The sequence below is a fragment of the Paramormyrops kingsleyae genome, chromosome 18, assembly GCF_048594095.1.
Source record: "Paramormyrops kingsleyae isolate MSU_618 chromosome 18, PKINGS_0.4, whole genome shotgun sequence".
Lineage (NCBI taxonomy): Eukaryota > Metazoa > Chordata > Actinopteri > Osteoglossiformes > Mormyridae > Paramormyrops > Paramormyrops kingsleyae.
The window spans coordinates 23,867,674-23,894,568 of record NC_132814.1 but is presented as its reverse complement, the minus strand read 5'-3'; the positions used below and the strand labels follow the sequence as shown (position 1 = coordinate 23,894,568).

Sequence of the window (26,895 nt, the reverse complement as noted above, 5' to 3'; positions counted from 1 at the left end):
ACACACACACACACACACACACACAGCCTCAGAAGCACTCTGCTTGTCAGAATCAGAATATCTTTATTGTCATTGTAATGGGTACAACGAAATTAGGTGCAGTCCTTGCGGCGTTAAAGAATTATACAAAAAATACATGCTTAAAAAAACATATAGACATAAAAAAACAAAGACAAATTGCACGCGATTGTATCTATTGCACTCAAGTGCAGTTGACAAGGATGAAAACATCCAAAGCATCCAGTTTCTTCTGAATTTTTTTTTATATATGTAAATATATAAATATATCTCCCTGCCCCACCCTGTTACAGAGAGCTGGAGCAGAGTACAGTTTGAATCACAGGTTGCATAAATCTCCCACTCCGATCACAACCGTGTGACTACAACTCCCCCTGCTGGACCAGAGAGTCATAGCACATAAACTGTACAGAAAAGTAAGGGAATCAAAATATTATAATTCAAGAATTTGTTGAGACAAAAAACGTCCATGAGCTCAACAAGCTGTATTGACTATTTAATCAACTTACTTGCTACTCAATTCTGTGCTTCTTCGTTCGAGTTTCTGTGCATCTGACCTTTACAGTTGTTCCAAGAAGCCAACTGAAGGGGGAAGGTGGTGGATGTGGCGAAGGACCAGGAACGTAGTGTGGAATCAGAGCAGTTCAAAGCTGATCTGGCTAACCAGGGGGCATTGCTGCGTTGTCCAGTGTAGCAAACGGCAGCAATTCCAGCAACTGTCTGAGGCTGTTACCCAACTTATTGGCATGATTTGTAACCTTCAGGTTTTGCTGATCAAACACTCTGCTATGGCTGCTGGCTTTGGACAATTCAGTGACAGCACATAGCACTTTGCTACACCCCCGCCCCTTATGGTCTCACCCAAACAGTGTTTTCCTCCTCCAGTGCTTGCTTGTGTTCACAAATCAGCTCTGTCCATCGGGAAAAGAGTCAGTATCCTACATTCGACTAGTCGCTGGTACATTTTTACATCACTGCAGCAACACAAAACAGAAAACCTGGACCTATTCTTACCTTTCCTATACTCCTAGTTTGATCGTGATAGTTACCAGACACCAATTAGTCAAACTGCTATCTCTCTACTAGGGACAGCGGTCAGCAGCCTGATAATAGAGATACTTCATTGGTCCCTGTGGAGAAATTCTCTGTTTTCCTACCACATCTTGCTCTCCATGAGACACACATAAAGGTGAGCGTAAGCTTGGTGTTTACAGCACGGGGTCAGTCACTGCTGGCATGCTTGTAGCTCGGGGTTAAGGACACGTGGCTGTTTTTCCAAGGCTTGGCTCAAGTTGGCGACCTTCAGGTTACAGGAACAGAGGCTTAGTCCACTGAGCCACACACAGCTCCCATGCTGCCCAATTTTACGCTCTGGTTGTTGGAAGTGAGTGGAACAGCTATTTCTCATTAATTCCCACTGTTTCTCCAGTTTCCTAAAAGAGGTGATTGCATATCATTATGAGGGAGTGGATCTCCCATTTGAATATCTCGATGTGCAGACACATCAAAGGCTGATCAGCCCCTTGTACTCTGATCCAGATAGATAAAAGTTCTGTAACAGCAGCAGCGTCTGCACACAAATATCTTCAAAGAAAGCACCTTATAATGGAAGAAAGCGGTAAACCATGAGCTAACAAGTACTAGGAAAGAAGATTCATCAGGGGACAAGCCGTATACTGGTTATGAGGGACTACACAGATCAGATACAGAAGTTCATTCCACCAGTGGAACCACACATGTGAACCTCTCGCGTGACATTTGTTTCTTCTGGGTGGAGGAGTCTTCAGGAACCATTCACATGTTGATCAAGGTGGATGGGATGGAACGTAGGCCCTGTTGAGTCACTTGAGGTAGGTTGGTGCCGTTCTATGAATAGCTTTCAAAGCAATCAGAAAGGACTTGAGAAGAACTTAAGGTGAACACCTACAGGGACAAAAGAAGGCATGTAATAAAGGAATTTTGGCTGATTAAATAGCAAATGTGCTGCTGCTGATGTCCTTTTCCAAAGCATGCCATTGACAGGGACAATTTGTGGGTTTGATCCTTAGGGGGGCTCAGTCCCATGATGAAATACAGGATCATCACCCCAATGATTAAACCTGATAGTTTCCACCCCCTGCTGACTGATCTGTAGCGGTACGGCTGCTCATTACCATACTTCAAAAATTTCGATAAAAAAAAAAAAAATCATAGCGTAAAAACATTCCAGCCAGTAATGACAATATAGTAATTATAGTAATGTAAAAGTTTCCAGCCATTCAAAAAAAACATTATCTGATATAAAATATTAATAACAGATGTTAGCATTTCCTGTGATGGGTCGGCGCCCCATCTACAGTGGTTCCCTGCCTTGCACCCATAGCCTCTGGGATAGGCTCAGGACCGCCTGTGATCCTGAATAGAATAAGCAGTTACAGAAAATAGATGGATGGATGTTAGCATTCCAACATGGCTGACAGTCGGACTGTGTACTTACTGTTTGTTTACATGTATAACAGAACACTCATTGTACAAAATATGGTGATCCCGGCATTCGTACCTCCGAAATGGTCCAATGGTCGATATCCATCATAGTCCTTTAGTCTAAGCTAAAATGGCCAAACACAGCAAAAGCTACCCCTGTTTATATAGTGTCTGTCACGTCATCAGTTTGCAGCCATGTATTTCAGCACATACATTGCGTGTACACATGACTCACAGCGTACAATACAGCATTCAACAGAATGACATGACATACTGTATCACAAGTCCCAGCTTATTTTACAGCTATGCTGCACTACACTTTTATGGCCTTGGTTGCTGTCAGCTTAGCTATTGCTGGCCACTCAGTGGGGGTGCGCCGGGAATGAATATTAAAACTTACGATGCAAAGCCAGAAAACCAATTAAGGAGAAAAAAAAAATGGCAATTAAACACAAGCTGTTTATTTGCCATTTTCAAGTCAGGGTAAACTGGAGGTGTAGAGGGAAAAGCTGACCAAATGCCACAGTTGCAGAATTGTTTGATATAAGATTTCTATCAATTGTTCCCAAGCGGTACAGCTTTCAAAATAGTCTGTTTGACCAGGTACACAGAAGTATCCAAAATGCTTGTAATTCCAAGGGCATTTGTTTGCAATTCAAGTTTAGTTATTCATGTAAGAAATTTTTTTGGAAATTGGTTTGTGACTGGTTTGTGTGGTCATACCGTGACTGTCAAGATTTAAAGCAGATCATGTCTGCACATGTGATTTGGGCGTTTTCAGCAGTTTAGGTGCCGGCTGCTGTCTTCCGCAGAGGTGGGGGGGGTGGGATCCCCACAAGGAACTTTGCCGAGCCAGGGGTGTGAAATATATGTATATAAAAATCCATGACTAAACTAAATGGTTTTAGAAAAACTATTTTTTGGGGGGGCTAGGGCAAAAAGTAGGGGGGGGGGCTTGAAATACCTATGGCCATTGGTAAAACAGTCTGTGATTTAATGACTGATCATCTTGACTATATGTGTTGCTGCCTTCATAGAATGTTATGAGAAATAAGAGCATTTGGAGGAAAGAATGGCTCTTTGATTTGATGACCTGCAGGTGGCCTGCTTCACAATCAGCAGACTTTTGGTGTTAATCATGTGCTATGGCCCTGGTATTTCCTCATGTGTTTTCAGCATCCAGACTCTCCATTTGCTTTATTAGGGAAGCCTGAAGCTTCTTGCTTCACCCAAAGTTATTAGTGTTAATAAATACTGAAGCAGAAAAGATAACATCATACAGTTAATCAGAATTTAAATGAAATTAAAAGTGCAAGTGAGGCACAAAAATATACTGAAATTAAAAGAACCAACTCCCAAACTAATAAAATTATGAAAATTCCATTACATAGAAACAAAAAAATTATGGTTTCTATTTTTAGTTTCTTAGTTTTCAGTTAAAACTAATACATGTGACCCAAATTGGCCATACTGTAGGTGTGCCCCTGCCTTGTCCCGTTCTGTCCGTCATTTCCCTGTTTGGCCAGTGGGTGTCGGTGGTCATCCCATTCAGTACCCTGTGTTCCCCTAGGTTTAACTCCATTCACAGTCCACACAGTTTCCCTTGTTCCATGGGCTGAGCATATGACTGTGAACCAACATTTTGGAGATTTGTACTCCAGAACTATATTTTTGTGAACCTCATGTTAAATCATGTTGCTTGTGTGATTGTCCCTAGTTAACCCTACCTGTGCTCAGTTTGTATGTGTGTCCTGTATCCCTGGTATTTCCTGTGTTCCTTGTATCTCTGCATCCCTAGTCTTTGAGTAATGGTTAATGGCGCACACCTGTCCCTTGTTGAGACCTTATTATTTGTGCGTATATGCGCCTGCTCATGCCCTGTTCCTCTGTTGACTACTGAATGTGTTTCCTAAATGTGTGTAAAATGTTAGTTAGATGTTCCCTGCTGTACCCTGTCTTATGTCTGTCTTCGTTCTACGTTTCCTCGTGTATAGTTATAGGCTTTGTTAGTGCTTATATAGCTTACTTGGCCTGTTTTAGACACCTCGTGGTCTCTTTGTTTCTGACTGTTTCTGTGTTTGAGAATAACATTCCCTAAACGTCAGAGCCACCAAGTGGACCGTGACCCAAGCCCCGACATAACAGAGTTATATTTCGGTATTATTTCAAACTTCTGTTTATTGAACATACATAATATACAGATTCATGGCTGTCCATCACCAGCATCATCTACGAATGTATTATTTTAGTCAACATTCTGATTTTAAAATTAGAAAATAAAATACACAACCTATTTATGTCCTGTATATCTGTCAGTTTTCAAAAGTAATTTTTATGTTTCTGTTAGTTCAAAGAGAAAATGAATGAATAATTTTACACTGAAAAATACAATGTGAATTTCCATATATTTATTTAAAAAATCAAGCCTTAAAATCACCTTTTCTTATATCTTTCATCAATCAATACATCAAAATGTTTTTTTTTCTCTATTTACAAGTGTACAAGTAGAGGTATTATATAAAACAGTTATGTCTAGCACAAAGTAGGAAACTCCTGTCAAGCAAGATCAATTATTTATAGTACAACAATATTATATGATGATAAAACAACTTTTGAATAATTGGCAAGACAGTTGTTTTTGAATGAATGAACCAACAAAACAAAAAACAAACAAGATCTCAAGATTTGCTTCTTACTGTTGATGAATAGTAATATCTAACACGTGGCATGCTTGTAACAGTGATATTTAGCAGTGTACAGTGCAATAGTAAATGAACTGGTGTTTTTAGGAACCCTGAGAATGACAGCAAGTATAAAAAATTTAATTGTTTTTTTGCTGGAATGTATTAATTGAGGAACAATCCTGCTAATTCGTGTGATTTAATAGAGGCATGTTAATGCATGAGCTTACCTGAGTAGCAGCCCAGGGGCCTTGCAAAAAAGGGGCCTTAAAAAGGAGTCCCCCCCCCCATCATCAGCTGAAACCAACGAAGGTATAAATATAAGCTGTAGCTGATGACCTGTCAGGTAATGCAGTGTTGAAATCGGAAACTTTATTTCAAATGAATGTCCCAAAACTATGTTTACAAAGAGGCTTAAAATGTATTCATTAAAATCCAGCAATTTTTATGCTCAATGTCTTAATTAAATGTTGGTGTTTCATATGTCTCGATATAGCATGCTTTTTCATTTCGTGAAATATATAAATAACTAATCCTCTGATTATGGATGAATGGATAGGTAAGTTCTTTTTCACTCTTACGGTTGAAGGGCACTAGCTAAATCTAGCTAAATTCAAATGTTTTGCTGTCCAGTCACAGGTTTTCCTCCTCAATTGTTCTGCAAATTGATTCTATAAACAAACCAATTAATAAGCTGTAAATCCTTAAATATGGATATGGATTTGAAAACATACAGTATATATACAAGATGAATCACCATTGACAAAAATGAATGAATGATACAAAAAATATCCTGAATCTGTGCTTCCATCAAGGTTGTCATTTCTATAAATCACAGCTTTGTACTTCAATGCATTGTTAGTTTACATTTTAGAATTTACAATTTTTACAAATCAAAGTTTTGTGTATAATATAAAAGGTCTGACAAGTTCATAAGACAGAAACAGACAGCCTGTCATCTCTCCTGTCAGTTGTTTGTAATGTATTTAGAAGGTAATGATGATCAGGATCATGGGTTTAAGAGTTGTCTGATAGATACTCAACACATCACACCTGTACAGTTTAAGGTACACATTTCACCTTAATTGTAAAGTGCATCTTTACAGTTTTCATCATTGCACATGCTGACAACAATGTTCACAGCTTTTGTGTTTAGTTGTTCCAAACATTTAATGATGATTTTTTGTTTTCTTCTAGTAATCTTAATAAAAAAGCTAGGTTCCAAACCTGTAAAAATGATCAGTCCAATAGTTAAAACAGTAAATCCTGGAACATTACACATAAAATTGGAAAACCCAAGACACTGCCAAATATAGAAGAGAAACAAAACAGCCTTAAAACTTTGCCCAACTTGTTTTCTGTTTAAATTTATAATTTGTATTGAAATAAGAAAGTCTGCTTGGTATGGAACAACATTTTTTGTTTTCACCATACCTCAAAAATATTCAAAATATTCAAAATCAAAATAGCACAAGCTCCACAAATAATATGCATAATTTCCAATAATTAACAGGTAAGTTCAATCTACTATATTAATTGTACCAACATAAACTTTACACAGATTTTCTCCATTATGTTTTACATGCGTTAAATTCACGCCATCTATTGATATATTGACAGTTAACACATTATCATTTTTAACACTTGCTCTTATTATTTACAGGATTTTTAAGATATATGTTATCATTATAAAATAATACACATTGGAGGTGTGAAAATCATACAGGATTTCAGGCTTAACATTAGCCTTTTAATAGGCCTCTGTAAAAATGTAGCATTTAAAGTGTTAACTCATAACCAAATTGTATGCCTAAAAATCATATATATGAACAATAATATCTTCGTCCAGTTCCACATACTAATATCCACATACTAACGATACTAAAAAGAAACTGTCAAAAGAACAAAAATCATCACTTGTGACAACTGAAGACAGCTGAACACAACGTAAGCAGCACGTCTGAGTTTAGGCATCATCCTAGAAAAAAAAGTAAAAAAACAGCACAACAAATGAACAAAATTGTCTAAAAACAGGCTGACTTTGGTGAAAAGGAGACAACGTGACATTTCGCCACTGTTACCTCCCTATTTCCATTTGTTTGATAAAGTGAACATTGGCAGCGCTGTCAGCAAGTTCCAGGTACTGCTCCACTGACAGCACAAAGTCGGCCTCGTAGCCTGGAACCCGGCCAGATGTTATCAGCTGCTGCCGCTCTCCTTCAGTCCAGGCCCTGCTTCCCTCCTCACCCTCCTGCACCCTCTTCTGCTCTTGTGCCCATGCCATCCTCTCGGCTCGCTGGTGGGCCATCTCCAGCACGTGGGCTTTCTCCTCCTCCACCGTGGCCCCGTAGCGGATGTTGAAGCACAGGGCGCCGTGCTGCACCCTGATCTCGGCAAAACGCCTGGTTCTGTCAGCCACCACGGAAGTCATCTGGGAAACGGTGACATTGACGCCATTCTCGAGGATTCTGGCACCACCCCCATTAGCCATTACTGCCAGGTCACCCTCCAGGGGGCCAGATTTGACGAAATAATGAGTATCACAGCCCTCTACTGTGAAATGCATGCCAGCCAGATGGACGGCATTTTTGAGAATGGCAGCAATGCTCCGACTGTCCTCACTGGCCACTCCAATAATGTCTGTGGTGACAACATCATTCTTAATAGCAAACTTTACACCTTTCCCAAACATGGATGACAAGGCAGAGAAACAAGGCCTACTTCCCTGGCATCCCTCAAGCAGGCTATGGCTATAGGTCATAGGTAGTCGCTCCAGAGAAATGAAGCTTCTCAGTTGTTTCTGTAGCTCGCACTGAATACCCAGCACTGCCTGTTGAATGGAAGGACAGAGATTTGTGTCAGAGGTTTTAGACCAGTGTTTCCCAATCCGGTCCTTGGGGACACACAGCCCGTCCACATTTTTCCTTGGAAGGGAGCAAATATTTGGTCTGTCAGGCAGGGAGCTTGAAGGGAGCAAAAACCTGGACCGGCTGTGTGTCCTCAAGGACCGGATTGGGAAACACTGTCTTAGATGAAAAAAATAATGACCAAAGCAGATTGTGCTCACCTTGCTGGGGTCCCAATCCTGCGTTTTGGTTTGGGTCTTCATGAGCTCATAGGTTTGCTCTGTGCTCTGCACATCTGGTTTAGGAAAACCAGGCACAACATTGTGTAGCTGAAAGCCAAACAGATCCAACCAGCTGCCTATACCTGATAACAAAGGATGATGAAAATTGTTCACAAAATAGCATATATGTATGGATGTTGCATACAAGCATAAAGTAAAATGTCTCGATACTGTGTTACAGTACCTTAAATAGTACAAAGTCACAAAGTGCCTATAAAAGATATTCTGTGTTTTTTCTAATTTATTGTTTTATTACATTCAATCACAGTGGGATGAATTAGACATTTTTGACACTAATCAGCAGAATGATGACGATTCTGCTGTCCATCAACTTTGATCACATTACTAGGGCAAGATCTACGATTATCTTGTAAAAGATTCTTTAATGTAAAAATGAACTCAAGATAGCCTGAGAAGTTTTGAAGAATGGGGAATAATTGCAGTGACCAGATGTGCAAAGCTGATAGAGACCTATCTGCACAGCCTCGGGGCTGTAATGGAAGGCAGCTCTACTAAATATCTGATGCAATAAATAATTTCCTTTTTTATATCTGCAATTAATTTAGATCACATCATAGAGATTTGTTTTCAATTTGACATCAAAGAATCTTTTTCCAGTACATTTTGTCAGTATATACGCATCCATTGAGTTTGTATATGTCTTTGCTTTTCATCTTACCTGTCGTGAATTGACTGACATCCGGAATATGCGCAAATGGATAATTGTTTTGAAAATTATAGAGGTTGAATGGCTTTGGGTTAGTGCTAAGCTCACTCCACAAATTGTAGTTTGGGGTGGTCCATCGGCCCGCAACCACATCATAGTCCCTTCTCCCAAGGCGTACCAGTTTAGTGAGAGGATCATACAGCCCACTGTGGAAACTAATGACCAGTTGAAAAGATGGATTGGAGTCATGATATATATCGCCATAAGGAGTGTACAGAATTTCCTTAACTATTTGCCCATGGTTGTTAAAAATTGCTAGAGGAGTCCCAGAATTGTCACACGCAACATAGTATTCCTCTCCACTGCTGAGCTCCATAGCTATTAAATGACCCTGCAGATCGTAATAAAGGGATGTGATTTCTGAGCTGGTGTGGTTGTACATATGAGTGATCCTCGTTGGCTTGCTAAGATCCGCGTAAAAAAACTGAAGATGTTGTCCTGTATTTCTCCTGCTGGCTACACGCCTGCCCAGACCATCATAGCGGTAATGCACAGTCCAGTCACGAATTCTGTCATAGGCTCTTGCAAGAAGTCCATTGGAGTTATAATCAAATACAATATTGCCACGCTGACGAAGAAACCCATCCTCATCCATTTTATATTGTATATCCCCAAGCCTTGTAATCCGATCTCGTAAGTCGTAGCGCAGTAAGGTATGCCTGGCAGTGTTTCCGTGACTCAGTAAGTTGATATTACCATTTAGGTCATAACTGTACCGCCACTGTGGTCTGTCATTCACAGTTACTGTCTGGAGCTGACCATCAACGTCATATTCATAAGAGTATCTCGTAATATTGCTATCCGCACCAATTCTGATGTCAGATACAATGAGACACCCCATGCTGTCATACTGCATGGTCATCCAATAAACAATAGATTTTAATATTTCATATTGGACCTCAATGACCTGGCCATTAGCATTAAATATTTTAGTGTGCTTCATAACATGGGTGGTTATGACCTGGTTGAGGTCATAATTGATGACACTAAATTTACCAAATTGTTCAATGTGGCCAGAAACATCTATATAGCGATATAGGTCAATAGGAAGTGGAGTCTCATTGATCATAGCCTGCATGCTGGTGACTCTGAAGTTATTATAGCTGTAGTCAAATCTGGCATTTACAAGTCCTTCTTCACTGAATCTGAAGATTTGACGCCCAACAAGGGGACCTGTGGAACAAGACAATAGAAAAATATTTTCACTAGCTTTAGTTTTTTTAAAATGCAATATAATTTGTTTTATACCACATGTAAAAACATTTCAAGTATATCTTCGACTATGTTAAAAATGGATAGTTAGATATAAATATCCATCCATCCATTTTCTGAAACCGCTGAATCCCAACTGGGGTTGCGGGGGGACCAGAGCCTGTCCCACGAACAATGGGCAACAATTGGGAGATAAATGAGTAGTGGATGTTAGCTATACAGTTTACCTGTTTGCCTGTATCTGATGGTGCAGGTGAAGCCATCATGCATGAGGTGGATGGTCTTGACCATGCCAGAGGTCTCATCGTACGTTAGGGTCACCAGGACAGTGTCATACAAGACTTCTGACAGACGGGACTGCTTGGTATACTTGTACAGAATGCGACGTCCTGAGCCCAGATAGAGTGTCCTGAGCAGCAGCCCATCATGGGTATAATCCTGGATTATAGCAGAGTTGCTGTCTGGGGGACTGTAGATGTTCCTGTAGTATCCTACTGACAGCATGGACTGCAGGCCGTGACGCACCATGCTGGGCATAGTGACAGAGAGAAGATGATCCATCTGGTCAAACTCGAAGACGTACCTCCGCTGGCTGTGCAACAGCAGTGTGACTGACTGCAATTACAGAAGAAAACAAAAACAAAGTGAACTTTCTAATTAAAGTTTCCTTATATGCAAAACCTATTAAAGCACATGACTTTTTGATTAAATTTGTGTAAACAGTTGCTGGTGTAGGGATTCTGTTACCATCGAAAAAGCCGTTCATGCTTCTCTTGGGCTTTTTGTCACTGCAGTTATAAAGCTCAATCAATTACAGGCTATAGAAGGTGGATGACTGAATGGATCGCTTATATGACTGCGGGGTGCAGAATATCACGCTACGCAGAATGATTTTAACCATTAATCCATTACAGTTTCAGTTGTGAAAAAAATATCGTACATATCCATTTTAATTAATCTTTGAATATGATCCTAATTTCTCTTAACATGTGATATGATCTTCATCTATGTCATAATAATAAAAATTACAAATAATTAAACTTTTTTTAAGCATTCAGCCCATTTCCATTTAATTGGTCAAAAAAAATATACGACTTTATGTTAAATAAAAGAGGGAGCTTCCTGTAGCAACGATAACCTCGGTCGTATTTTTGGCTTAAAGTGAATAACCGACTTCACGTTATGCCAAAGAAACAAAGTACAGTTATGGTCAACATTCTGATTTGGTCATTCTGAAATGTAAACATTTCTTCTTGTGGCAGGAATGGGAGACTCTTGAAACAAGAGTCCTGACCAATGCCCCTTCAGGGTGACACTTATTAAAGGAACACTGTAAAAATCTTTCAAAATTTTATTTTAACATTACCTTATCAAGAAATGAGTAATTCCATGTTTTTCCACTAGACCATGTCCGGGCGATCAGTCTGCCGTGCTCATATTCACGCCTCTCCGTCCAGTTTCCCCTGTGAATGCTGGTCACAAGTCCTTCCAGTGAATATGTTACATGGACCTCATTATATTTGCTACTAGGTGACCATACAATGGGACGGCCCCTTTGATCATAGAGGATCCTGAGAGTGAATTTACGATGATCATCGTAGATCTTGCCCAATCTGGTGGTACGATCAAAGTCGATGGACAGCAGATTTCGGTTATGAGCCTGACAAAGAAAACAACAGTGACAAAATCACAGATCAGGTGTTACATGTGCAAGTATTTTCAGACGTTTTCCTCCACAAAATCTTTCAAAAACAATTTATAAAGACATTTCTTTTGTAACACCTCGCTAACATACAAGTATTGCAACATAGTATGCAATATTTATTTTTGTTTGAAGGTAAAAGATGCATGGCTTTGGATCTAAGTAATCCATTTAAACATAAACGACACACTAATAATACTATAAAATACTATTTATATATTTGACTTTTTCTGTAAACATTTCATCGTTATACTTTATTTGCAGCCAACCATATCCTTACACATAGTCTTGTTTATTTTTACTGTCTGCTGCATAATAAGACTTTCTTTTGGTGGATTTAAATTCACTTAAGAAAAAAAATAGGGATAATGATACTTTACTGATCCCCGTAAGGGAAATTCTCTTTTCCCCGACCTCATCTTGCTCTCCATGAGACACACAGACACATATGCAGGTGAGAGCAAGCGTGTGTGTGTGTGTGTGTGTGTGTGTGTGTGTGTGTGTGGGGGGGAGGGGGGGGGGGGGCACAGTGCAGGATCAGACAGTGTGCAGCACTACTGGAGCTGGGGGGTTAAGGGCCTTGCTCAAGGGCCCACCGACATGTGGCTGTTCTGCCGAGGTTGGCCCTGAATTGGTGACCTTCCAGTTACAGGCACAGAGGATTAGCCAGCTGAGCCAGACACCAGCCGAACTTCTTCTTTCTAAATGGATAAAATCTCCATGCAAGTTTTTCTTAAGACGCGTGTGTCTCTGAGAGAAGGCCGGCCGGCATACCCTCAGCCTGCGCTCGTAGGCTGTAGAGTTCCCCTTGGCTTGCTCCTTCCTCTGCCTCCATTCGATCAAGCTGGCTTTGTGCTCCCCGGGCAGTGTTACGTTACACCGGCCCATGGCAGGGTTCACAGTCCCTGCTGAAATCTGTGGCTCTGTACCGAGGGTCACCTCCATCCCACTGGCGAAGGTGATGCTCAGGGAGCCATCGGCACTGACCAGGTAAGTGTTTTGAACATGGTCTGCAAGAAAACAGTTTAGGGAGAATGTTATATTCACAATAGGAAAACAGGGAAACAAAATAAATGTAATTTATTGACATAAATGTATTTGCGCTCAATTTCTGTATCTTTTTCTAAAGCTGTCAATGTTCCCAAGGAATGCTAGGTAAGTCATACCTAGTCAATAGCCTAATGACTTTTATCTCTATTTACCAGATGTATTGAAAGACTTTTTCATGCTCAATACATTATGCACGCACACACATATATATATATATATTAGTGATGCACGGGTCGTCTCGTAACCCGCGGACCCCGCGGGTCGGGTTGGGGCGGGTAAAGAAATTGTCACTTTATTTGCAGGGTGGGGCGGGCCAAATAATTTCATAAAAGCGGGACCCGCGGGTTGGAAAAATACCCGACCCGCGCATCACTAATATATATATATATATATTAAATTATGCTGTGGTTGACATTTCATACAGACATTCCAAGAAGTCTATATTTAGTATAATGTCAAGACAGCACCTCCTGCTGCAGCAGCTTGGACAGCTCGGACGCCATCTGTCAACTTTCAGGACCAGTGTTTTGGACAGATAGCCAGCATGCGACTGTGAAGCCACACCCCCAGCGCCGCTGGAAACAAAGGATCCCGCCGGCTGCTGCCACCCACGAAGCCCGGCAGCTCTCCTTAATATAGCCCGACGTGGGGTGAGGTGTCTCGCGCGCCCCCCCCCCCCCCAGTCCGGGAGCTTCCCCTTCCTCCTGACTTCAGCAGGCCTGTTATTTATTAAAGCCTTGCAGAGGCTGATGCTTATGCGCACACTAAGGCCTGAGGTGATTTTTTAGCTTGACTGCGCCACAGAAATAAGACGCTGTACTCCAGCAGTACATTAATATATTGCTGTATACACAAGAGTAGATGTTCAATAAAATCACGGTTTAAATAAAGAAATGCAATAACATGATAAATAGTCTGTATAGCATCAGTCTTTAGAGAAATGAGCACTTAGTCCTTTGCTTGACGACCCCGCAGCTGAACTTCTCCTGCGTGAACTATCACTGAAATAAACATGTTCATAGGAGTTACCCAGTACAAGGTCATCTCTCAGGCAACAGATACTAAAACATGCTATAATATCCTTCACATGTAACAATGCCCTCTTGCGTGATTGTTTTCACTGATCACCATTACTTATAAGCTGTGTTTTATGTAGGGTTTATGTAGCCACTAGATTTGTTTACATGCAGTGCATATAAAAAAGGAACCATTAGTTTAATTTATAGTCTGCGTCTCACATTAAAATTCTGTTGTTCCTAAGGTGCAATTTATTACATAAAAATATAAATGGCATTGGTGCTTTGGCAGGAGATGGCTGACAGGGGATTGGCTGACAGGAGATGGCTGACAGGGGATTGGCTTACAGGAGATGGCTGACAGGGGATTGGCTGACAGGGGATTGGCTGACAGGAGATGGCTGACAGGGGATTGGCTGACAGGAGATGGCTGACAGGGGATTGGCTGACAGGAGATGGCTGATAGGGGATTGGCTGACCAATTTATGCTTTGTTTACAGAAAACATATTGCTACACACAGAACTAAAACTTTGGAGCTTCTACAGTAAGAATATAATGCTACAAATATATACAGGCATTATTCCTACTTCATTAAGTCTGTATTATATGTACTCAGAGGTACCACTACAAATTTTGGGCCCCATGAAAGTGCATCATATTGGGTCCCCAACACAGACCAATCCAACTACGTTTCAATTTGTTTAGGGCCCCATCTATCAGGGGCCCTTTAAATCACCCTAACTCCCTCTGTCCACCATCCATCCATCCCAAACCAACAACAGACCACACATGTATACTGTTTATAAACTCAACTGAGTGGACCACCTGTTATACAGGTCATCATCAACTTACGACCGCGATCAGTTCTGACTGACCAGTCATAAGTCGATTTGGTCGTAACTCAGCCCTTAAATTTTATATGCAAAAAAAATGATCATATGTATTAATAGTCATATACCTTGTCGTAAAGTGTAGATTGTGCTGGTCGCTGAATAGTTAGTGGTGATGATGAAGTTCTCCCCCTGTGATGTGTCTGCCTCTACCTTTACGGACTTCTCCATGTTTCCAGTCAAACTGCTGACTTCTCCTGTGGGAAAGGTCATGTTGATGAGGTGACCCTCAGGGTTGTACCTGTACAAAGAACAAAATTTGAGTCAGATCTTTAGTCCATTTGTTTGTTTCAAAAATGACTGATGCACAAAACTTCCAAAGACATTTAAAAAATATTTTTCTTCAAATGAACATAACAAATATTAAATTTATTACAATTGAATATCTGATATTTGTGTTATTTAGTACATTTGGTAGTACTAAGAAGTTCTGAAATTAGTTAAGATATATTCAAATAGAATATATTTAAAGCTTTATCTTCTTGAGGTTGATCTTAACATTCTGCCACAAGATGGCAGTAATGCTACTGTATTTCCATACGAAAATGGTGAATTTGACTCGTCTATGAACTAGAAAAAAAGCCTCCATAAATAGTCACAATTCTTCACACAAATCATATAAATGTATGCAATATAGCATAACAAACTGCTGTGGGCAAAAAAAGTAGCTAATTTTTTCCCAAAGCAGAGAACCATTGCAAGGCTATGAAAATGTTCTCAGTTGAATAAATTCTCCTTGAAAATTTCTTGAAAATTGTAGTACAGGGCAAAAAAATAATATATTACGTGAGACCTTGCTCAAGGACAATTTAAGGATAGTACATAAGGTCTATATGTTAATGATGCCCAATCGTATTTAATGACATGAAAGGGTACATAGAAATACCAAAACCGGAATAAATATTTCTTCTCCCATAAACATTCCTGAATGATCACTATTAAGTAATTAATACAATTAGTTATCAAGTAAATTATCATGACACACTACAGATTTTTTTCTATAAGCATCAGAATTGAGAGTAAAGTAATGATGAAACTGAATTAGTGAAATGAAAAATCTTACTCAAAAACTGTAGTCCAGCCATTTTCATTGCTCTTCGTTGCTAGGAGACCTGTGTTGCCATGGTAGGTGATCTGGGCAAGATCATGAGCCAGAGCAGAAACCCTCTTGAGGGTGCCGCTGTTACTGATGGAGAGCCAGTACACCAGGCCACCAGGCACCAAAAGCCAGAGGGGGCCGCCATTGGTGTCCCGGCGAATGTGGATCGAGTTTTCATTGCTGCTGACAATCGTGCTCACACTCCCGTCCGCTAAATATGTGAAATTGTAAATGTAGTCCCCGGTGATGAGGCTGCGGGTGTGGAGGTGAGTGCCGTTAGCACTGAAGAGGTAGAGTTCCTGCACCGCGGGTGAGGCGATCTCGTACACGCCCTCGGAGTTGGGCTGCGGCCTGTTCTTGCTAATGGCACGGATGCGGACATTGCCCAGATCTGCTATGTATAGAGTACCATCAGGTGACACCGCTAAGGATGATGGTGCCTTCAGCTTTCCGTCTCTGGCATAGCCGCCATCCCCTAAAGAGAACCAAGGTGCAGAAAAGCACACGGTTAAAGACCAGCAAGCTGAAGTATCCAGGAAACTGATCCTGCTATTACAGGATGTGTTGGATAAGCAGCCAGGTACAATATCAGGAAGTCACAAAGTTTACGATTGCATGTTGTGCCTTTTTTAATGATATGCTGAATCTGCGTTGCGTGAGTTAATCGATTTTAAAAAGGCGTCATTTAAGAGGCCAACCGGTCGATCTGTCAAACACAATCAGTAGGTTGATCAATCTTCTGCTACCTCCCCCCCCATTCAGCAAAACCGGGGACCCCAAGTCATTAAAATATACGGTTGGGGACTCCCCCCATCCATGTACCGGGAATCGGTAGCTCCCCAGATTATTTTCTTTGTAAATGTGGCTCTCACTGTAAAAAAGGTTGGAGACCACTGGTGTAAGGTACGAGTAAGTAAAAGATATATAGTAACATTTATTAGTTTCTAACACGGTACTCTGTTATGCCTGATTCCTGGTTTCATTTTCTAATACCCTTTATTTTTGGTCTGCTCACAACAAAATTGCATGTTTTCAATCCAGTTTTATTGACTGCAATATATTACTTACTTTGCTTGTATTTCCTGAATTTTGTTAAAATAAAATAATTACAGGTATCCCCCCCCCCTTTATGAAAGTTCACTTTACGCCACTTCTCTTTTACAAAAGACCTAAATTAATACCTGTTTTCACTAACCGAAAGAAACCTCAAGAGGATTTTCACTTATACGAAAAAAAAAACCAGCATTAAGTGTTTGTTTTGCAGTGAGCTGTTATCAAGGCAGCGCAAACCCCCGAGCAACGAGCTCCCCCCTGGAAGCACATTCAGCATCTCAGCATCAAGCCTTCAAAGTTTTGAATTGTACCTGTAAGCATCTATCCCCTTCGGATTTCTTTTGATTAGCAAAACTACACTGTAGCTATTTTTTGTACTTTACATAGTCTGTGTATTTATAATGTCATTCCTGCTTTTACTATATGTTAAGTGTTATTGTAGGTCAGGGTTCTTCAACTCTGGACCTCGATTCCAAATCCAGGCCGTGTTTTCAGTTCTCCCAGGTAGTTAGTTTAATAATTACTGATTCTGATTGGTCAGAGGCTTCACACCTGACTGACAGGTAAAGGAAGGCTGGAAAACCAGCAGTGCTCGGACCTCGAGGACCGTGAGTTGAATAACCCTGTTGTAGGTTTTATGTGTTACTTGATATTATTTAGTAGGTTATTTTTGGGGTCTGGGAACGCTCAAATTTTTTCCCATATAAGATGATGGTAATTCCTTCTTCACTTTACGGCATTTCATCTTACAAAATGTTTCATAGGAAAACTCTGCTTTCATATAGCGGAGGGAAATCAGTGTTCATAATTATATTATAATTAAACACATTATTCCACAAAGTTTAGTAAGAGCTTTCAATATGTTCAATATTCATTATAAAACCTTAGAGTGAATATGCAAGGATGCTGGCTCTCATATTCTGTCCTATATTGTCAGTTCTTATATGCAAACTTAATCATTAGATTACAATGAAATAGATTTTTTGCAAATATAGATTTGGTAATGCCTAATTTAGTAAAAATACAATTACAGCAAAATCGGAAATTAAAAAGTGTGTTTATATTTGAAATTTGCCATGAGCAAACTGACAGCCCCTAATTAGGCTGATCAGCGAGAAGGGAAAGGCACTTATGATGGTGTTTAACTTCAGCCTTCATATGACTAACGGGAGTTTAACAAGGCAATTACATCAAAGTCCACCTAATCATTATATATCCAAATTCCATAAATGGGTAATTTGTGATACATGTAATGAACCGGAAATGAATTCTGCCATGGTTGTTGAGACTGAAAAATGCTACAGGCATTTGAGACAGATATTTGAATGGCATATATTTGGTATTTTTTATGTGAAATATTTTTGAGCATGATAAAGTATTATGTACAGGTTTTGCAGTCTAGTTTGGACTTCATTACTACAATCACATAGTTCTATGCAGGGCTAAGGATAGTGCAGGCTCACCTGAATAGCAATCGCAGTTGGGATCTATCTTGCAGTCACAGTCAGTTGTTACTCCAGCAATAACAGAGATCTCACCATTGGTTGTAACCTGCTGGATACGGTTGATCTTTCGTTCATCTGTCTCAGCAATGAAAAGTATGCCCTGACTGGACACTGCAATGGCCTTGGCTGCCTCTATGGTCGAGTGAATGGCAGCCTTGCTCAGTAGGTAGTGATTAATCCCTGGAACTTGACAGTGAATAGGACGTCCTGCTATGATCCTCACTTGGTTACTCTCTGACACCTGGATAACAATATTATTATCCAGAATGTAAAGAGAATTGTCCAAGGGGTTGACAGCCAAATCTGTAGGCCATTCCAGGCGTACCTAAAAAAAAAAAAGGATCTTTTTCCTTATATGGTTTTCCACATTAAATGCCAATTCAGACACCAACCCCCTATTATATATCTGAAATTAATTTTATAACATAACTGCCAAAACATATATAATTAAATAGCTTGTCATAATTTAACCTATATAATATTCTTTCTCTTAAACATTTTAATTGAAGGTATCAATGTACATATATAAAAAATGTTGAGTATTCGTTTTGCTTTAAATATTGTATACTAAACATAGATTTTCTATCGTAATTTTTAAATAAATGTTATTTTTACTTTTCTTTTGAAAACAATTTTTTTCTGTTTTATAACCTCTTGCTGTAAAAACAAAAACTGACGGGCAATAATACAGGAGATTTAGGATAAATTTTGGTAGTTCTGAGCCATATTCTATGTGTTCTATTGTTGAATGAATTACTACTCTAAATAGGCCTGGGCCTGTGGTGAGCTCCATTATGGGTGAAGAATTTCCAGAATGATGAGAAAGAATATATATGGTTTAGAAAGAAGTATGAACTACTCAGAGTTATTATGGAAAGGAAGCTTGTGGGATAATTTTGCTTTATATAGGGATTTATAATCTACCTTGTATTAGATACAAAGGTTGCTTTTGGAATTTATGCTGACTGTATGAAATATAATGACTCCAGTGCTTCCCACAGATGTTTTGCACTGGCCTGTAGTGGATCTCTCCCCAAATAGCTTACTCCATCTCATTACACAGATGTTCAGTTGAACTGGGATCTGCCAACTGGACAGGCCAGTGCGATAAGTTGAATTCATTGTCATTGAATGTGGGTCCATTCCTAGACAATCTTAGCCTTGCAGTCTTATCATGCTGAAAAAACATTAATAGGTGAACACTGCTGCTATGAAGAGATGTACAGTAACTGAATGATATTTACACATCCCTTAGCATTCAAATGTGTATCCAGTGTAATCAAGAGGGGCCATTTTGTGCCATGAGAACATACTTCAGACCCTAACACAATCAGCAGCAGTGCAATTGATGCATCAGCTTCTGTGGTTTTGTCCATATTCTGCAACATCAGTGTAGCCAATATAGACTGATGACCCGAAACATTATAACCAGACCCACGTGAAGCTACTGTAATAATGCACACTATCTCGTAAAAACGGTACATGCCAAGTGACAGTGTACAATCGCATTTCTAAATATATGAAAATGTGCACACTATGCATCTGAATCTCTTCAAAGAGCAAAACTGAAAAACAGGAAAATTGTAGGGCTACAAGAATGATTCCTGGTCTTAGAGGAATGTCTTATGAGGAGAGGTTAGCTGAGCTGAATCTGTTTAGCCTCAAGCAACATGATCCAAGTCTATAAGATTCTAACAGGTCTGGATGCTGTTCAGCCAAATGGCTACTTCAATATTAGTTTAAATACTAGAACTCATGGTCTTAAGTGGAAATTAGCAGGAGAACATTTCAAACTGGATTTAAGGAAGCACTTCTTTACACAGCATGTAGTTAGAGTATGGAATAGTCTTCCTGTTAGTGTAGCGCAAGCTAAAACCCTGGGTTCCTTTAAATCAGAGCTAGATAAGATTTTAACAACTCTGAGCTATTAGTTGAGTTCTCACCAAACGAGCTTGATGGGCCGAATGGCTTCCTCTCGTTTGTAAATTTTTTATGTTCTTATGCCACTCACCATTCTTAGATCTGCAACGTGAAGTGCCAATGAGATGATTGAGAAGAAATGCCAATATTACCTGGGTGATGTCCATTCTTGCATCACAGCTCAACGGTTGAATAGACGTTAAGCCATTGGAGCCAATGACAGTTGTAATCACGCCTTTCTCAGTAATTTTTCTAATCATGGTTCCATCAACAAAATAGACAAGTCCTTGCTTGTCTACAGCAATTCCTGTTGAGAGATACAAATAGAGGCATTAGGACTGAGGAGAATTTTTTTTTGGATTAGTATGACTATAGGTGTGCAATGTTGTTGCACCTGCTTCAATAGTCCCTTGCTTCTATTTTAACAACAAAGAGTTTGATTATTCCATTAAGCACTTAATTCAAAAAAGCACTTAAAAAGTTACACGGGTTTCATTAAGAAAAAGAAGTCACAGCCATGCAAGAAGTATAACTAATTCATCAAGCAAGAGAAGTGGGTTATGCACTCGCTGATTTTGGCAAAAAGCTAAATGTGGCGCGTGGACTATTCCATTTACATTGTGAACCTAATTGAAATCCGAAGAAAGCCTTTTATTTTCAGAATGTAAGCATGGCGGTAGCCTGCTGTGCTTATATTTGATCATTGTCACAAAATGTGAGAATCCTTCAACAAAAAAACAAAATGTTACCGTGAAAAGTCCTTTCACACCAAAGTTCTGCAACATAGTCCCTTGTATGCAAGTTCCTAGGCTGTTTAGACCAGGGACTTTTTCTGGTTCCATCAAAAAGTTCATACAGTGTGAAATCGCCCAAATACAGTGTTTGAATTTTGTGCAGCGCGATCAGCATTACCAAAACTTGTTAGGCATATTCAGATGTAATTTATAACTCCGATTTAATGATCTCACAACAATTTCCTTCGAACTGGCATTACCAATGTAGTTTTAAGATCAAATAACACAAAAGTAGATAAATTATTTTTAAATCTTTAAATAAATTTTTAACAACCCACAATAGATAATCAGTTAGTATGATATAATGTATGTCCATTTCTTCACATTTTTTGTGTGGTGACTTCTACTAGAAAAAGAATCACTCGACATCCCACAGAACTTCATCTGGGTGGCATGGAATAGTACATACAAGCGGGGGTTTCTCACTGAGCCGAAAACATAATTAATTATCCACATCTGTTTTGGATTGTAACACTTGTGTCTATTTAAGTTACACGTTCAACTTTCTGAAAATTGCAATATTGCTTTTGGCCATGTAGAAGTGTGTGACGTGTGTGTGGAGTGTTTGAACATATTCAGTTCAACAAAGCTAATATTTAGTTCACTTATAACATCTATAGATATTATAAATATAATAAAATTAAATCACCTTGTAAAGTTATGTTTAAAATGTGGCTTGTGTTAGTTATATCAGTGTGTAATAGTTTATTTTAAGTGTTATTTCCTTTTTTTAAGGACTTCTCTGAAGTGGGTTTGACTGTGGGAAAGAGGGGGATGCATATGCGTAAAGCTACTGGGGAAAATGGTTCGTAAATAGTTATGAATTAAGTCGTTCACTGGGATTCCAGACAGGGCTGCTGTTTGTTTAGGAGTCTGATGGCATGAGGAGAGAAGCTGGTGCAGAATCTTGTGAAGTTGGTCTGAATGTTGCAGAGTCTCCTTCCAGATGAGAGGAGGTCGAAGAGGCCAAGAGAGGGTTGAGAAGGGTCATAGAGGACGAGTGTGCTTTCGTGGATCCAGTGTTTATCGAAGATTTCTTGGATGGATGGTAGAGGGGTCCCGATGTTCTTGGCTGTCCTCACTATGCTCTGCAGGATACTGCATTCTGAGACTTTGAAGCTCTCATACCAGACGGTGATACAGCTGGTCAGGACATTCTCTGCTGTGCCCCTGTAGAGTGTCATGAGGACTGGGAGAGGAAGGCTTGCTCTTCTCAGGCGACAAATAAAGGCTCTGTTGTGCTTTGATAGGTGGGACTGAGGGTCCATGTGAGCAATGTGCATGCAAAGGAAGCTGGTGTTGACCTGCACAGTGGAACCAGGGATGGGTAGTGGGGTGTGTTCGAGGCAGATCATTTCTTGAGTTTCTTCCACGTTCTGCTCCACCTCTGTGTCTGTATAAATATATTCTCTATTGAAGTGTATAAAACAATTCTTCAATGCTTTAAGCCTTTTTAATCCGCAAACAATATACATGTTTGAAGTGAACTGCTAAAGTCAGCCGCCTACAATCATTCATCTTCTGACTCAGGGCTGCCCAACCCTGCTCCTGCAGATCCACCACAAGGCAGAGCTTATAGGTGTCGCCTAATTTAACACACCTGATACAGATAATCAGGCCCTTTAGTAGCATTTCAGTATCAGGGGCAATTCAGCTTCAACATAGCTGGCTTTAATAATGTCATGCTATTGAAGGTGCTTCACTCAGCCTGCCTCGCTGCCTCACTCAGCCTGCCTCACTGCCTCACTCAGCCTGCCTCGCTGCCTCATTCAGACAGCTGTGGTTGATCTCCCAGAGCAGGGTTGGACAGCCCTGTTCTAAACTGCTTATCCTGATCAAGGGCCACATACTTGCATGTACAATCATTCTACATGGACAATTCAGAGAATAGCAAAACTGCCTGTGTTTGTACTGTGGGATGAAAATTCTCAACTACAAGGGCTATATGGAAACCTTATGCACACAGCAGAAGTAGGATCCCAACCTCAGCCCTTCTGCCCACTGAATCACCATGCTACCTACTGTGGATAATTAGAGAATTCTAAGATAGGGTGACCAGATAATCCATGTTAGGCTGGACACTTTGAGCTACTTCAGGTTTTACAAATAACTTCAAAACTGAAAGGCTCCTGTTCTTGGCTAAAGAGTTCAGTTCTCCTTGTGCTTTGACTGGCTTGTTTCCTTGACTGAAAGACTCATCCAGCTGTTTCATATTTACATTAGTGACACATGTATGATTATAGGAGACTGGCCAATCAGCACACAGGAATAATTCGGTGCTTAAGTGAAATCCAGGTCCTTCTATTCCCAGGGAAGGAATACAGTGATAAAGGAAACTGAAACAGCCAAAAAAGCTACTCGGAAAAGCCAGAAAACAAGTTCTCTGTCAACAACTCAGCATCAGTGTGGAAAGGTCTGCATGACATCCCCTGTGCAACAATTACTGCATGTCGTGGAGGACCATCAGTTGGCTAACAAATTGAATACATTCTACTTGAGATTTTAGAAGAGTAAAGTCAGTCCCTTCACCTGTTCTAACACAACCTCTATCCAAATCCCCTCATCACTCACAGACACTGCACCCCCTAACCAGTCTGCATTCAAAATCATCATAGAAGACAGATCTTGACGATGTCACACTGTACTGTATGAAAGTACGTGCAGATCAGCTGAACTGTTGTTCTGACCTCTGTTGCCATAAAATATGTAAATTACAGTCACTAATAAAAATATTGGTCATTACAAAGGGTTACACCCGAATATACTTTTTTTCAGTAAAAAGCTTATATGTAAAATATAACATTCATTGTGTTGCGTTGCATCTTTTTGCCATACAGAAATGCCTTATTTTGGCATATTTCCACAAAACACAGGTCAGCACTGTAGGGGATTTTCAACATTACTGCCCAGTTTAAAACATTTGTTAGAACAGTAACGAAACTGTAATGAAATTACTTTGATGAAGTAATAAAAATCAAAAGTTACATTACTTATTACATTCTTAACAGGGTAACTAGTAATCTGTAACCTATTACAATTTCAAAAGCAACCATCCCAACACTACCAGCCAACCATGGATCAGTAAACATGGGGTCATATTACAACCTACGCACCTTGGCCGTTTGGGGGGTTCTGTTAGGATGCTCCTTCTCAGCATTTGATATCACTGTCACAGAACTGACACACACAAAGCTTCTCCAGTTTTACTTATTTACGCTTTTATCCAAAGACACTTAAAAATGAAGCAGACACTTCATTGCAAGCATAGTTCCTACACAGTTCCTGGAAACTGCAGTTTCTCAGGACTTGAGAGAGATAGCAAACATTAACGCCAGGCCCAGCAGGGATGCATTTTCTATGGCTGTTAAAAATTTTTCAAATCAGCCTACCTTGTGACATACTGGTTCAGGCTTACACGGCTACAACTGAGTCTGTTTTAACACCCCCACTATGCCATTAAACCCGACACACACCCACTGCGGTGCATGCATCATAACATGATCACATCCGGGTATATTATAGTCTGCCCAGCACCCATAATCTCTTCTTCTTCACAGCTGAAATGAGAGTTGTGAAAATCACTGCTGACCTCCCGCAAGCAGGTTATAACCAGTTAGGACTCCTTTTCTCGGGCAATCAATTCGCATTTCATGATAACTTTTTCTTGCGTGCTGTAACACTTTTGATTTAATATGATAACCTGCTCTTTAATATTTTCTACATTGTGTGTACCCTGTACCCTGGTCTCAACAAACCTTTAACAGCCTTTATATCAGTGGTGCTCAACCTTTTTGCACTGCAACCCAATTTTTACCATGCCAGCTCAGTTGTGACCCTATATCAAGTCAAGTTTAAATTAATGCTGTGATCCAGCGTTCAGTGCACTCTGCAATTTATGCCAATCAATGCCTATCGCACAAGTCTGATTGGATGTGTGAGTGACTTTATAATTAAGCAATTGGGTTGGCTTCTTTGATTGATTCAGTGTTCAACTAGTTTTGCAATAAGTAGTTGAAGACCAAAGACCTATTTATAAAGCTTAAGTCTAGGATTGGGGCTGGGAAATGGGGGAAATGGGAAAAGGGGCTTTAAAATGTTTACATTTCCAACTCTGTCTTGCAACCCATTCAGAACTTGCTGAGACCCAAACTTTGAGTCACCGGTTTATATCTTGCACTTTTACACACTTTACACTTGTACAACATGATCGTATTTTGTATTATCCTATATCGATGTTAATATTCTTTAAATTACAAAACATGCACTTTGTATTTATATTGTATTGTGTTGTCTTTTGATTTTCCAAATCACTGCATTGACTAGATACCTGACCACTAAATGGGACAATTTCATGCAATAATATAACTACTGAACACAAAGTACTTTCGGTTGATTTTATGGTTTAACATTTCTTTCATTCAGTCAAATGAATGTATATATTGTAATGGTATATGACAGAAACATAAAATCTACCTCTGATGGATGCATGTTCCCAATATTATTTAGCTTTTTTTATCATAAAAATGTAATAAAACATCACACAATACAATATAATATCAATATAAATTCATCTGAATTGCTAACATGGTTAATTAAGAGCTACTGAGTGGACTCACAATTTCTTTTAGTAAAAAACCAATAAAACCAAAGCCTGACTAATATAATAATACTGTGTTTTACGTGTATCACTAAAACAGTTTACTGATGAAATGCCTAATGACCCTTAAGCAGATTTGTTGGGTTAACTAAGGTTCATTGCTGTTTTTAAGACTAAACTCCTGCCTCTGTGCTTTATGAACACATGGGATTCACTCAAAGGCTCTTACTTATGGCTTCTGAGGACTTAACATTATTAAGTGGCTTTGCTCTACATTTTGGCAGTTTAGAAAGAACGTGAGCCAGTGCTGGGAATTCAAGGAGGACCTGGCTCCGTTTAACAGGAAACAAGGCAATTCCATATTACAGCTTTATAAAGGCGTTTTCCTGCCACCTCCGCAGCAACGGGATCTTGGAAGCTGGCTTTCTACAAATAGCAAAAACCACTTTAGCAGTGAGCAGTTTTGTGTGCCACTAACTAAGCTATTCTCAGTCAATTTTAGAGGAGAGGAAGGGATAATACTGCAAGCATTAATAAGTGTAGATACTGGTACTGATACAGAAGTCAATTTACCTTTCTTCCATAATGTTCTTGCTTTTTTTTACTTACATCAGTTACAATAGTAAAAATGCATTATATAGCAATTTGAAAAACGCATCAGTAATGGCTGTTATATAGTGAAGGAGTAGTGGAAATCATTTTAGAAGAAGAGATATCACAGTGATCTTCAGTATGAGTTCAAAATAGCTTCTTATATTAATAAATAAATTCCTGCAGCGCTAACATAGAAAACAGGCGATTTGCAAGATTCAGGATAGTTGCATACAATGAATAGTCAGTGAATGCATTAGCCAGTTTACTGTATTACAAATTTGCATTCAAGTCTGGCAGACAATTGCATATTAAGCACTGAAATTATAGGTAGGCCAAACTATGAACTAATTTACAGTGCCCTCCATAATGTTTGGGACAAAGACACATTTTTGCTTGATTTATCCCTCTGATCCATAGTTTGAAATTTTAAATCAAATAATTCAGAT

General features: G+C 39.6%; 1 protein-coding gene across 1 annotated transcript in view; it reads right to left on the bottom strand.

Annotated features, from left to right (window-relative positions):
* Positions 1–4,874: 4,874 nt before the first annotated feature.
* tenm1 (teneurin transmembrane protein 1) overlaps positions 4,875–26,895 on the bottom strand; it is a 132,962-nt gene continuing 110,941 nt past the window's right edge. Inside the window, exons 23-32 of the mRNA XM_023834221.2 lie at positions 20,617–20,771; positions 18,503–18,869; positions 15,951–16,461; positions 14,956–15,128; positions 12,705–12,940; positions 11,595–11,888; positions 10,456–10,843; positions 8,969–10,189; positions 8,230–8,372; positions 4,875–7,992 (exon numbers count right to left, since the gene is read on the bottom strand). Coding sequence (XP_023689989.2) covers positions 7,240–7,992; positions 8,230–8,372; positions 8,969–10,189; positions 10,456–10,843; positions 11,595–11,888; positions 12,705–12,940; positions 14,956–15,128; positions 15,951–16,461; positions 18,503–18,869; positions 20,617–20,771 — 4,241 coding nt within the window. The 3' untranslated portion in view covers positions 4,875–7,239. The remainder of the gene's footprint in view (positions 7,993–8,229; positions 8,373–8,968; positions 10,190–10,455; positions 10,844–11,594; positions 11,889–12,704; positions 12,941–14,955; positions 15,129–15,950; positions 16,462–18,502; positions 18,870–20,616; positions 20,772–26,895) is intronic.